The sequence below is a fragment of the Haliotis cracherodii genome, unplaced genomic scaffold (genome assembly GCF_022045235.1).
Source record: "Haliotis cracherodii isolate W230 unplaced genomic scaffold, xgHalCrac1.p SCAF_9, whole genome shotgun sequence".
Taxonomy (NCBI): Eukaryota; Metazoa; Mollusca; class Gastropoda; order Lepetellida; family Haliotidae; genus Haliotis; species Haliotis cracherodii.
The window spans coordinates 45,697,115-45,712,441 of NW_027266343.1; the positions used below are offsets into that span (position 1 = coordinate 45,697,115).

A 15,327-nucleotide genomic window follows, 5' to 3' on the forward strand; every position below is an offset into this window, starting at 1 on the left:
AACAGTCAGTATGTTTTTCATCGAGTATGGAAATGAGAAACTTTGGCAGATGACATAAGCACGTGACACTGGCGACACACATTGCATACCACTACTGCAACAGTGTTACATAAACAACAAACTACTGCTGCTCCTGCTACTACTACTACTACTACTACTACTACTACTACTACTACTATTAGCCCGTGAAGATTCCGGGACGGAATTGGTCTTCAGCAACCCATGCTTGCCGTAAAAGGCGATTATGCCTGTAAAAGGCGACTAACAGGATCGGGTGGTCAGGCTCGCTGACTTGGTTAATACATGTCATCGATCTCACTACTACTACTACTACTACTACTACTACTACTACTACTACTACTACTACTATTACTACTACTACTACTACTACTACTACTACTACTACTACTACTACTACTACTACTTAACGTCGAATAAAAATGAATTCGGGAGAGATGGTGTACTGAATATATGTTCTCAAAGTACATTAGTAGAGTGATTACAGTTCATAGAGATTGTGGGAGACATGAATGATTTTATTAGTATTTTTAGTCAATTAACAAGAAACTTACATTTTCTCCGGTTTCAGTTATTATTGATATGTTACTATTATATATAATCTCAATAATGCCCTTTGTTAATACCCCCTGGTGAGAAACAGTTACCAACTGCCTCGTTATTGATGTTTATACACCACACCAAGAACAATGGCGGTGGTGACGCTGCACCGGGATAATCAGCCTGCCTCCGCATAATCCAAGATGTTTAGCTCCCCCATGTAGATATGTCGGATAATACCCACCAGGGGAGTGTGAATTCTAGGGTAATCTGTGTTGATTTAATCCAGGAATATGAGTATAAATACAAGGTCCCATCTTTGGTGTATCAGACATTCCCACTTTGTACTGGACAGAAGCAGAAACGATGAAAGCTGTGTTGTTTGTGTGTATGTTGACCGTGGTCGCTGCTGGAGAGGCGGACACAGAGGTAGGTTGTGTTTTGTTTCTTCTTTTATCTTTTCTTCTCATTATCAGTATTGGTATTTATCTGGCTAGTCATGAATGTCTGTAGAAAATCAGTTTATATAAGAAATGTCATGTAATTTCTTACTCTGGGTTTATTGTTCTGAAACTTCTTTCTCTCATCATGTTCAAAGTAACGGGTGGCATACGGTGTTTGAGATTATCACATCTGTTTTACCCTAGACCGATTATTTGACCTATGTTTACTCATTCCCTTATAGGTTAACCACATAGATTCCGTCATTGAGCAACGTGAGTATAGTGTTTTAATAATTATGAACCAAATCTTGACAAGCTATAGTGAAGGATTGAATAATACTATTTCAGTTTCATCTGCTTGGGCGTTACTCACGCAACTGGCATCATGTTATATGCTGAGATAATGAGATATCTGTGTTAAAGATGCCAACTTTCTACTTACTATTATGCTTAGTCCTTCAGTGTAGAGATGGGCCTTTGATGAAATCAATATCACCAAATATAGTTTGAATGTTTTAATGTACGGATATTATATTTTGAGATACCAGTTGTTTGACTAAACTACCTTTCCTTCAGTCAAGGCAATACAATCAGATCTGGTTGGAATGGATCATGAGATGAACACGAAATTCCTTGACGATGTCACTGATGAGTCATCAACGAACAGTAAGTTCAGACCGGTTACATTGTTACACTTCGGGGTACACATTTGAAGAAGCGATTGTTGGAGATAATGATGTTCTCTTGAATTCTAAGATTGAGAGATAAGATGAATAAATATGTGTTTGGGTATACCCTGAAAGATGCACATGAAATGACTCGTGTTGATATTTCCAGACAGATTCAAAGACCCGGTTTAACGCCACTTTATAGAACAAAATATGGGGTGGGAAAGTATGAAAGTTTTTGTGATTGCATTCATAATCTGTAACAGCCCTATTTCTCTATACTCTGTACTTATTTACCTATTAGATGTTGCTGGTGCGACACAAACTTCACCAACGACTTGGGGTGACCACCAAGGAGCAGTTGATGGACAAACGCTGGACAGAGAAAACAGAATAATGGACATCTTGTTCAGACTCCTGCATGGTAAGAAGTCTCATTATTCAAAATTAACAGCATCACTATCCATGATTTGTCCATTGGTTTAACTGACAAATCTGATCATACTTAAACTTATATGTTTCAGAGGATTTATTGCATATGGGACATACAGATGACAAATTCCGATTATTTAAAACAAATATGTTGCTGATACTTGTTCTCAAACATCATTGTACAATATAGAACATCATCCAGTTCAGATGGTGCGACCTTTGATCAGACTTTCGAAGTTAAAGGACTCTGACATTGTCCCATGATAGTAAGCAGTGTATTAATGCCTTTACTTTGACGTAGGTGATGACGAAGACAGGTATGTTGTTTGTACACTGGCTGACGCCGCCGAGACGTCTCAGATTTCCATTGAAGACATCAGCACACCCAAGTATCAAGACAAACACACCATCAGGTCAGTTTCGTACTAACTCTCATCTATGGACACCTTCGTTTGTGGTTGAGAGTTTAATGTAGTTGATACCTACACCAATTATCAATGGACTTGATAACACCATTCACTTTTACAGACGGCGCTCTATCAACTGCAGACAAGACGCCCGCTACCGGACAATAGACGGAAGTTGCAACAATGTTCGCTGGCCAGCCTGGGGGTCAACCAACCAACCATTCAAGAGATTTATTGATCCTTCATATGATGATGGTAAAGAACAGATTTTCTTCACATAGATATTGGAACTTAAAAATCATTATTTCATGCTTATGACCAGGGCGATTTTCATTAATAAATCAGACCGTTTGGAAGCAAGTCTTGTAAGTATTGCAATGGGAACATTTAGTTATGCCCTTTCAATATCACAACTAACTATACTTTAGTGAACTTTAAAAGCAAAAGTTTGGCTTTTCAGGCAAGTTCGTTCCCCGAATGAGAGGCGTAGATGGTTATCCCCTTCCCAGTCCACGCGCCATCAGTGTGGCCGTCCATCCGGGAGTTGACAGTCCTTCTGACGACCACACGGTGATGGTGATGCAGTGGGGGCAGTTTGTGGACCATGATCTCACCGGAACTCCTCTTCATGCAGGTACGTGCCAAATGGCCAATACTCTCTGACCATCAAAGTGACCAGACGTGTGATGATGAAATCAGACAAACTGTGATATATTTGTTTTTGTGATTCATATTTTTCGAACCTATATCAATAATTACGATATGCATCTAAATCTTTGTATCAACTTAACCAATCCTCATAATCCTTCAAGGTGATGTTCAATCTAAATGTTGCGATGGTCACACACCTGGAGAGATGCATTCTGATGTACGAGCTGGGTAAGCAATTAACATTCTATATTTTCCACACTTAATCATTCTGTTTGTGTTAATGGAAATAACTGGTCGAGATATTTTAAATAAATGAATCAGAAATACCAAACTTTAAAATTACATGACATTGTATACATGCTTATAATAAGGATGAAACGGATACAACCTTTTCCATGATTATAAAAATCTACTGTACGATTCCGACTACATCATAAGCATGTGTTTGTGTATCATAACATATCATAACCATTATCATAACAATGGTTGATTGGAACTAGGAAACGTGTTAATTCTTTTGGTATTTCACTGTTCCAGCGGTCCTTGTTTCCCAATAACCATGCCAGTAAATGAAGGACATTTCCAAAAGAACTGCATGGAGTTCAAAAGATCAGCCCCAGCACCTGGAAGGAGTGAGTATATGAATACAAGGCTGTGAAGGTTACCTCATTTCAATGTAGGATTGTTCTGTCATTATGTTTATGATCATCTTATTAAGTAACGAAAGTCATAAACAACACTGTATGGTAACATCCATATTTAAAACCATGTCACTTCCAGATACTCGAGAACAGTTGAACCTACTGACGTCCTTTGTGGACGCCTCTAACGTGTACGGACTCAGTCAGGATCAGATCAATCACCTCAGGAATGGACGTAAGTCAGGCAATATTTTGTTTTAAATTATAATTCATGATCAAACAAATATTTTAAAACTTGGCAAATGCCGTGGAGAGTAATTGGTATATACAAATTAATGTCGTCATTCAACTTTTCAGCCTACATGAAAACCAAGGGAGATAACCTGTTGCCAGAATCCAACCAAGGCAACTGTCGAACAAGCAATACCAACGAATGGTGTTTTGAAGCTGGTAAATACAACTTAATAATGTATCCGTAGTACTATTTTCAGAATCTGTTTATATTGTACTATGACATGACTATTTGGTAAATTTTGAATGATAATTCACAACACTGTCACACCTTCTTTATAACTAACTTCATCATCAGGTGACGACCGTGTGAACGTGTTCCCTGGTCTGGCCGTGCTGCACACCGTGTTTGTCAGAGAACACAATCGTCTTGTCAAAGAACTTGCTGATGTCATGCCATCGACCACTCCTGATGATGTCTTGTTTGAGGAGGCCAGAAAGATCGTGTCAGCCATCATCCAACAAGTCACCTACCGCGAATGGCTGCCCATTATTGTTGGGCCCTTGGCCATGAGGAAGTACAGACTGACCCCCGGCTTCAGCTTCAGGTACAACTTTACTCAAAACCCAACCATCTACAACGTCTTCGCCACCGCCGCCTTCAGATACGGCCACTCCACCATTCCACGTTTCCTGACCCTCGGAGACCGACATGTACCCATAGAACAGCTCTTCTTCAGACCTTCTGAGGTTATCAAAGATCTGGACACCGTGCTGAAGGCTATCCTCAAGGACAGACATCAGGAGGTTAACCGCTTCATCAACAGTGGGATGACTGAGCATTTGTTTGAGACGTCGGGCAATAACGGCTTTGACATCGTGTCCTTGAACATTCAGAGAGGTCGTGATCATGGCCTGCCATCATACAACAGCTTTCGTAAGGCATGTCAGCTATCGGAAGTGACTTCATTGGATGACAGTGTATTTGGTAAAGCAGGAGCTGCTTTGAAAAGTGTATACAGGTTTGTCTAATTTAATTTACTCTTATATGTGTACAGAGTTATTGTAAAAAAATATGAAATAAAGATACTTTAACCCTTATTTGACATATCTCAAGATCTCCATACGTTTATGTATTCTTGCTTCAGATCCCCTGATGACATCGACGTCTTCACCGGTGCAGTAGCTGAACACCATGTGCATGGCGGCGCAGTGGGCCCTCTCCTCGCTTGTCTGATTGGTCAACAGTTCCATGACCTGAAATATGGCGACTCATTCTGGTTCGAAACATCCCATCCAAGAAAGGGCTTTACATCAGGTACCGTCCAGTCTGTTTCTGTGTGCTTGTATGTTTGTTAAACTATTTAGTTGATGTCAAACTATGTACTTATTAGATAACTTAATATGCCTTTAAGATGAGAATGTTATATTATAATATGAATTTTATTGCATTTCTAATTTTGAATATGTCAAAATGTTTTAGTGTTTCAATGACACAGAAAAAAGATACTCTCGTTTGTTCCCAGAAGTAATTGTACATATACATATTTATTGCGTTTTCTATTTCAGGACAACTGTCTGAGATCCGACGAATGCGCTTTGCAAAGATTCTTTGTAGGAATTCAGGAGTGAAGTCCATCCAAAGAGATCCTTTTACAGTGTACTCAAAAGAAAGGTAGGCAATGAAGACATTCATCTCCTTTGTTCGTCAGTAATTAATTATCTCGGACAGACAGAACTCATATTAATATGCGACAGGGTATATCTGGCGTACTTCATTCAGTGAACATTGATCAGAATTGTATCCTGGATCCTTTTACACTTCGTGACACACTTTGAATGTAACATATTCGAGCTCATTCAGTTATATAGGATATATATGTCAAACCAGATCATATGAAGTATGCTGACGGAAATGTTAATATTTTGACGCATTTTTGTATTTCACAGCAATCCTATGATACCCTGCAACGATCTTCCAACAATCGATTTAACCAAATGGCGGAGATGAGAGGTTGCTTAGCCTACCCTTAGATTCAACAAAAGAAACCGAAGACTTGAAACATAACATTTTGGTGTTCCAACATATATAGCCCTAACTACTCGTCATGGTTTGTAAGAAGCATAAATCACAGAATACATGATATTTTTGACGTTTTTGTTCAACTATCTTCATACTAAATATGTAATGCCAAGTACATTTAGGTATGGCATTTCCCTAATAATGCTGGAATTATTAACGGAAATGTCAGTTAACATTATACCTGATTATAATGCCTACACTTTATATGAGAACAAAACGAATTGGTAACCAATTAAGTAAGTGAATCCACCAGTTACACTGTCAAAGCGTTTAATCAAAGCATAAAGTTGCAATATTATTGGCAGTATATGTTTATGGCATTGTATAATTTATTCGTCAAGGGAAAAAACATATTCTATATATATGACTTGCACTATTTCATAGACCTATAAAGGAGGTGTTTTTTTATTTTTTGTCATTGTATGATATTGTATAATATATTGTTGATGTGGTGCTTAAAGCAACTATCAATATATGTGTGATCATGTGTGAAGATTCATATATCATGTTTAATAGAAACAATATTGAACAATTATACTTGTGTTATATCATATATAACATTTGATTGTATTTGTTAATTTTTCAACTGTTTTGTAATAAACACGTTCTCTTTTGTATTTGTGATTCATGGTCTCTTAATTTGTTGGTTTGGTGTTATTCATCTACCGTTTGGTAGGCTGATTGGCACATTGATATCTTTCACATTTGTGTTAATGTTTGGTATGATGACATAGTATCCAGGGCCTAGATACATATTGTTTCTAACAATACATGCTCCATACAATCTCACTGTTCCGAGCAGTGCTTTCAGTAAGTGTACAGCTCACATTGTGCCAGACAGTACTTCCCATACATGTATTACACTTCCCATTTTCGCTGCAAGTGCTTCCTACACACGCAAATAGTTCACATAGCAGACAGTGCTTGATAATCGTGTATATAGTTTACATTGTCACAGAAAGTGTTTCCTTATGTATGTATATTCTTCATATTGTCCCAGATCATGTTTCCTATACGCGTATGATAATACAGATTATCCTCGACAGTGCTTCCTATACATGCATATAGTTCTATTCGTCCTTGATAGTGCTTACTGTACATGGACAACAATGGAGTTCACATTGCCCAAAAGCAGTGCTTCCTATGTATATGTATAATTCCCATTATCACAGAGGGTGCCTCCTATACCCGCATATAGTTCGCATTGTCCCAGGCAGAGTTTCCTAATATGTATATATATGTTTATTTATTACATATGTACAATAATCCCCATTGTCCTTCGCGTACATATAGTTCACATTATTGATGGTACGGAGGCACCCTCTGTGATAATGTGAACTATATATATGTATAGGAAGCACTGCTTTGGACCATGTGAACTCTATCCTTATACAGGAAGAAATATCAAGGACGAATAGAACTATATGCATGTATATCCACTGTCGAGGATAATGTGTACTATGAGCTCGAGGTACCGCGACAAAGCTAGCATATGTGTAAGCGGTCAAATGAATAATCGCATGACCCTTTACAAAGTGCGAGTAGCTGTGGAAGTGAATATGACGTTAAATCTCATTTCACTTCATCTGACCTCTCAACGAGCATGTAGACATGTGCATGAATCAACAAACATTCATGTTTGTAGCTTGTTTTATATTACAGCTAATTACAGGGGTATATCTCTTATTTACTCACTGTGCAAAGTTCTGACATATATTCTGGATAAAACATTACAATCCTGGTGTGACATTAATAATATTATACACGAATATTAAGCTCTTAAGCTGGATTTGGATCCGGATATTTTTCTATTGATCACATTTTCGCATTACAGGCATTTGCACAAATATCTCTCTCAAAAACTAATGGTAGATTTTATAGCATCTTCGTTGATTTTTCAAAGGCATTTGATAGAATAAATCATGAAGTTATATTGAAGTTTATTTGCACTGATCACAGTATGTTTGATCTTCTAGAGATACACTGCATCAAGGAAAGTATAGAGACTACACGTCTACACGAACTGCAGAGGGTAAACTACCGAGAGGGCGTGTCTGTGTGTGTTCGCACTTCACTATCACATGGTCTGCGCCGTGTTATTATTGACTACACAGACATGATACATTTTGTATTTCTGTTACTTGATAAGAGTATATTTAATCTCACACGTAATTTACTTGTTGGTTTTGTGTATATCCATCCTGTTAATATACTCAACAACAAAAGTTCCTTCGACACCAATAGTTTAGTGTATTTTTCAAACAAATAAAGTTTGGTTTTGAATATTGTTGTACATGCATGAAAATCAAGTCACAAAAAACGCAACTGCTACAGAAAAGCATGCATTCCATGCAAAAGATGACTTTTATGCAAGTCCCATGCATTTCACTACCCAAGCATGGGTATGAAAACATGTGCGTTAATGGGATTCCATACGCATTGTTTAGCATCGTGCTGACAGGAACCACTCAGAAAAACAACAAAATTACTCAACTATTCAACATTACGAAAAACAACGCCTGTCCGAAGTCATTGGCATGCTTGAAGCGTGATGTTGCAAGGCAATTAAACGTCCACAGGAACACCATTTGGTGTTTATGGCAACGTTGGCAACATACGAATGCAGCCAGAGACCATCCTCGGAGTGGCAGTCCACGCGTAACAAATATTCGACAAGACAACTGGATTCGAACAACACACCTACGAAATCGATTCCAGCCAGCAACAGTGACTGCAAGAAGCATCCCTGGCCTTCAAGCACGTCTACAATGGTGCAGACAGCGTCTACGCTGGACAGTCATGCACTGAGGACAAGTTTTATTCACTGACGAGTCTCGTTTTCACCTCAGCCACAGCGATGGACGGATTCGACTGTATCGACGTCGAGGTGAACGTTACGTCAATCATTGTATCATGGAAGACGATCGGTTCGGGGGCGGCAGCGTTATGGTATGGGGTGGGATTACAGCAAGACACAGGACCTGTGTGATAGTGGTAGAGATACATCTCAATGGCCAGCGCTACCGCGACGAGATCATCGGCCCTGTTGTCCTGCCGTTTTTGCGTCGTCATGGCCCAGGCATTTCCTTTCAACATGACAACGCCCGGCCTCAAATTGCTCGATTTGTTCAGGATTTTCTTCAACAAAACAACGTGAATGTACCCTGGCCGGATCGCTCCCCTGATCTCTCACCAATCGATCACATATAGGATGAGATGGATCGGCGCCTTCGACGTCAACATTCGACGTGTTCCACAGACACTGTAGGAACTTCGACACATTCTCCAGCAGATATGGACAGATACCCCACAGGACGCCTGGTCCATTCCATGAGACGAAGATGTGTTGCTTGACAGAGGTGGACACACACGCTACTGATTTGTAAATTGACATTTTGGCATGTTCATGTTTATTTTAATGAAATCACGCATTTTCTGAAGTCTGTATGGCAAATTAATTCATTTGAACACTTACAGGAGTCTTTTATCCATAGCAAACCGAAATTGTTTCAGATTTGGTAAAAAACATAACTTTGCATTAAATCTTATTCAATGTCACAGGAACTTTTGTTTTTCAGTATACATTTGTACTTAGAAATGACAGACAATAGAGTCCCTAAGTGTAAAGAGTACTTAGATAAAAGCTTGTCTGCTGTGTTATATGAACATCCAGATTGCGAAATTATTCTTTCTGGTGACTATAATGTAAGGTGTGGTAATTTGATTGGTTGGTTGATTGGTTTATTGTTTAACGCCGCACTCAGCAATATTCCAGCTATATGACGGCGATCTGTAAATAATAGTGTCTGGACCAGACAATCCAGTGATTAATATCATGAGCATCGATCCACGCAATTGGGATCGATGACATGCATCAACCAAGTCAGCGAGCCTGACCACCCAATCCCGTTAGTCGCCTTTTACGACAAGCATAGTCACCTTTTACGACAAGCATGGGTTGCTGAAGACCTACATGTATTCTACCCCGGAATCTTCACGGGTCTGGTAATTTGAAAGATTTTATTATCGACGACAACAACAGATTTATTACATGTTTATAAGACATGGAGTATGTATCGGATGCATTTGACGTGCCCCGCAGTACCAGAGATGATGTGTCTAATAATTCCCGGTGGGATCTGATAGACTTTTGTTGTACGTTTTCTGTCCATATTGTAAATGGACGATTTGCTGGAGATCATTTACTTGTTTTAAGGAAGGTGGCGCTTGTTTGGTTGATTATGTACTATGCTCAACTATTTTTGTTTGACAAGCTGTGAATCAGGTCACTTTCCTTTCCTACTTCCCCTCCATGGATGTGATAGACAGGTCAATAATGTTAAGGAAATGCATGTGAATAATATTCCCAGATATTCATGGAGAAATGAAATATGTGATGCCTTGAAACATAATGTTTCTGAGTCATTGTCTGCACTTCACATTGATGAGTTTATGCATTTATTGTCTTTAAATGTTGATTTAGCTGTTGAAACGTTGGCCAATGCTGTACATAGTGGTTCTATTTCATGCGGATTACTTTCTAGAGCTAGATAATCAAAGCTTACATCTGGATAAAAAATGCTACGATAAAGCCTGTGAATATATGAAGACTAAAAAGTTTATTGTATTAGACAAGTTTAGAGTTACTGGTGATAAGGAGTTTCTTTCTAAATATTCAACATTAAGGTATAGTTACAGGTCTGTATACAGGAAAAAGAGATAAGAATACGAAGAGACTTGTGTTCGTGAACTTGTAGACAGTAGTGGAGATAGTAAATCATTCTGGAAAAAGATAATCGCATTGACAAAGAAGACAAGTTGTGATCCTCTTTCCACCAAGATTTGCCAAAAAGATTGGTTTGATTATTTTAAGAATATTTTAAACCATACTGATATATTTATGAACTCGGACATCATTGAGCAGGTAGATTATGTTATAAATAACCATAATGAACAATTGTGTGATTTCTGTACTGATGATGATGTATTCTTAATGATGATATTCATAAGAGATCTGAAGCAGGGTAAAGCTGCAGGACCAGATGGTATTAGGGCTGACATGAGCCAATGCTGCAGAGCGGTTTTAATTCCATATTTGTTAGTTATGTATAATACTATTTTGTCAACGGGTAATTTTCCATCCGAATGGGCTGAGAGTGTTATTGTACCACTCCATAAAATAGGAAGCTTTGACTGTGTTAATAATTAATAGAAGCATATCTTTGATGGATATTTTTGGGAAGTTATTCTGCTCTAAATGGGCGTCTTAAAAGTTTTTTCTGATCACTTTAACAGTATACCTGTGGCCCAGGCAGGATTTAGGAAAGGCTATTGCACAACGGATAACAGTTTCACTTTGCAATGTCTTGTACAAAAGTATTTATCTAAAATTTGGGGACGTTTTTACTTTATTGATGTAAATACTTGTAAATGATGGGGCTTACTGATAAATATGGATAAGACAGAAATATATATTTTTTCTAAATGGTGGTTATTAAGGACATTATGAGAAGTGGTATTTTGATGGAGAGCTACTAAAGACATCAACCTATTATAATTTTGAAGGTATTATGTTTTCTACTAGGTTGACAGTATGTTCAAATATTCTTGTTTCAAAAGCCACTAAAGCTCAAAAACATATTTAGTATTATCAATGATTAAAAACGACTTGCACATGTGACTTCATTTGATGACAGTGTATTTGGTAAAGCAGGAGCTGCTTTGAAAAGTGTATACAGGTTTGTCTAATATAATTTGATTTCAGAATTTCAATGCATGATGGTAAATGCAGATGTAAGAGGTACATGTATGTACATTGGTGTAGATTATTTGGAACTACTGTAATTATTGTATGCTGATGATTTATGTATTTTTTTTATGACAGTGTTATTGGTTTGCAAACGAAGATTGACATTTTATGTAGATGTTGTAAATCATGGGACAGAAAATATTTGTTTTTCTAAATGGTGGTTATTTACGACATTATGAGAAGTGGTATTTTGATGGAGAGCTACTTAAGACATCAACCTATTATAATTATTTAGTTATTATGTTTTCTACTATGTATCAATGATTCGAAACGACTTGCACATTATAAGAATATTAAGTCATTGCTGACTGTTGAATATTATGTTACAAACATCTATGTTAGGGAATTAAGAAGATATATCTGTTTGTTGAGATTGCATGAACTGCCGTTGCGCTGTAATATCAGATGTAAAGAAGCTACAAATGTTTACCGAATTTGTAGGATGTGTAATACTAATAGCATTGAAGATGAACTCCATTTCATATTTGATTGCGAGGCATATGTATTGTTGAGAAATTCATCAAACTGTCTGTCTGTCTGTCTGTCTATCTATGGATATTGTTGAATCAACTGTGTACATGGGCTGATGGCCTTCGAAGCAGAAAATAAACTTACTTTCTGCTCAAGCCAAGAAATCACTCATAAACGTCTTTATTTATCAAAAGAAATTCGGATATTTATCACATGAAGACAACTTCAAAACGTTTGACGGCATGATAGTTCCAATATTGTGTTATTGTGCTGAAATCTGGGGAACTTCATATAACAAGTAAATGTAAAGTACAAAGACTGTATTCGGCAAACGATTTCCTAGATTTAATAATATTACTCTTAATAACATGGTTCTTGGAGAGTGTGGCAGACTGGCAGAGAATGTATTTACATGACAATAGATATAAAATACTGGACTATATTAATTCATCTCTACAATACTAGACTACCATATCAGATTTACATTATACTTATATCTATTGATAATGCTGGAAGACACACATGGGTTACTTTAATCAGGAATATTGTATTTCACCTAGGATTTGGCATAGTCTGGATTCAGCAGAACATGGGAGATGCTGAAATCTTTAAAACGAAGTTAAACACGGCTCTCCAACAAATTGGCACTTATCCTTGGAAGGTTCATCAAAGAGCAACTACTATAAACAATATACGTCACTTCACAATACTGAAACATACCTAACAATAAACATACCTCAATATATTAATTGGCATTTAGCAAAAGTTAGATGTAATATATTTGGATTATGTGTTCAGATTGGAAGACACAATAATATTCCTCATGATGAAAGATACTGCGAGTTCTGTTTGAAGAAAAATAAGAGGAGTGTAGAAGATGAATACCGTGTGATGATGATATGTGAACGCTACTCCCAGCTCAGAAAGCAATATATACAACAATATTAATATAGATAATCCAGGAACTGAAACATTATCCACCTGATGAATTTTTCAGAGAGAGGATCGGTGGGGTAGCCTAGTGGTTAAAATAATCGCTCGTCACACCGAAGACACGGGCTCGATTCCCTACATGGATACAATGTGTAAAGCTCATTTCTGGTGTCCGACGCCTTGATATTGCTGGAAAATTGTCAAAAGCGGCGTAAAAAGATACTCCCTCACTCACTCACTCTTCAGAGATAACATTTGTCTATTTTCTTAACTTAAGGTTTTACAGTGAGAAAAAACAAGTATTTAATATTAACACCTGTGTATGCAGGATATTTAAATATTCGTATTATTGTATCGTATTATTGTATGTATATGAATATAATTATATACTGTTAAAAGATACATTAAAAGCACTGAACTTGCTATAGAGGAATACAGATGCACATGTAGGTTGCTCTAAAAAGCAATGATTGTATTAATATTTGGCATATGAGAGCGGATAGATCGGGCATGGTTCTTGCATATTTGGACAGCCATGTTTGCCGAATACACAAAAACAGATTATCCCGTAATCCGCTGTCTCTGATGATAATCCGTGATAAGTTTCAACCTTGTTTTTACCACAAATCCGGGATTATATCAATGAATGTTGTTGATCTGGGCGTGTCCTCATCAACTGTAATTGTTCTAAGAGTGGTATAATAACAATGAGACAGTTGGTAATCCGCTTCTCATCACGAGTTGTTCTTGACAAGCTTTGTAGACAAGTACTGGGAGACAAATGCATTAAAGTGGTCACTACGTTTCGTGTCTAGAGGATTTTCTAGTCCCTCAATGTAATGAAATAATACATATAGGATCAACTTTTTAAACTAATTTTCAATCATCGATATTACTAATAGGAAGTGACATTTACATGTAATCGCAAATTTTCCACTTATTCATATTCACGATGTCAAGTCGTACATTTGATGTGGTACATACATATCTCAATTATAATTCTAGAAAGTTAGTAATGGTTGTCAACGTTGATATATGCAACAGTTAGTATGTTTTTCATCGAGTATGGAAATGAGAAACTTTGGTAGATGACATGAGCACGTGACACTTGCGACACACATTGCATACCACTACTGCAACAGTGTTACATAAACAACAAACTACTGCTGCTCCTGCTACTACTACTACTAGTACTACTACTACTACTACTACTACTACTACTACTACTACTACTACTACTACTACTACTATTACTACTACTACTACTACTACTATTACTACTACTACTACTACTACTACTACTACTACTACTGCTACTAGCCCGTGAAGATTCCGGGACGGAATTGGTCTTCAGCAACCCATGCAACCCAACTTAACTGCGAATAAAAATGAATTCGGGAGAGATGGTGTACTGAATATATGTTCTCAAAGTACATTAGTAGAGTGATTACAATAGCAAGACCGAATACACAAACAAGAGTAACCTTGAAGCGAAAACACCGATAAGGTCCTTGTGCTGTTCAAGCTAAAAGAACTACATATCTCAAGGGAAGGGTCACATGACATATCTTATGGAGAAGTTCATAGAGATTGTGGGAGACATGAATTATTTTATTAGTATTTTTAGTCAATTAACAAGAAACTTACATTTTTTTCCGGTTTCAGTTATTATTAATATGTTACTATTATATATAATCTCAATAATGCCCTTTATTAATACCCCCTGGTGAGAAACAGTTACCAACTGCATCGTTATTGATGTTTATACAACACACCAAGAACAATGGCGGTGGTGACGCTGCTCCGGGATAATCAGCCTGCCTCCGCATAATCCAAGATGTTTAGCTCCCCCATGTAGATATGTTGGATAATACCCACCAGGGGAGTGTGAATTCTAGGGTAATCTGTGTTGATTTAATCCAGGAATATGAGTATAAATACACGGTCCCATCTTTGGTGTATCAGACATTCCCACTTTGTACTGGACAGAAGCAGAAACG

The 15,327-nt window shown here is 37.4% G+C and overlaps 1 protein-coding gene across 1 annotated transcript; it reads left to right on the forward strand.

Annotated features, from left to right (window-relative positions):
* The first annotated feature begins 924 nt into the window (after positions 1–924).
* LOC139451672 (chorion peroxidase-like) lies at positions 925–6,042 on the forward strand. The gene is made up of 13 exons (XM_071232993.1): positions 925–987; positions 1,244–1,274; positions 2,403–2,514; positions 2,630–2,763; positions 2,969–3,142; positions 3,321–3,387; positions 3,697–3,791; positions 3,940–4,035; positions 4,158–4,250; positions 4,390–5,053; positions 5,180–5,349; positions 5,601–5,706; positions 5,982–6,042. The coding sequence occupies exons 1-13, from the start codon at positions 925–927 to the stop codon at positions 6,040–6,042; spliced, it is 1,866 nt and encodes a 621-aa protein (XP_071089094.1).
* Positions 6,043–15,327: the final 9,285 nt, after the last annotated feature.

Coding starts and splice junctions, on each gene's coding strand:
- LOC139451672 (XM_071232993.1), top strand. CDS start 925: ATGAAAGCTGTGTTGTTTGTGTGTATGTTGACCGTGGTCGCTGCTGGA. Junction 1,275..2,402: donor AGATTCCGTCATTGAGCAAC/GTGAGTATAGTG, acceptor ACTTTGACGTAG/GTGATGACGAAGACAGGTAT. Junction 3,143..3,320: donor CGGAACTCCTCTTCATGCAG/GTACGTGCCAAA, acceptor TAATCCTTCAAG/GTGATGTTCAATCTAAATGT.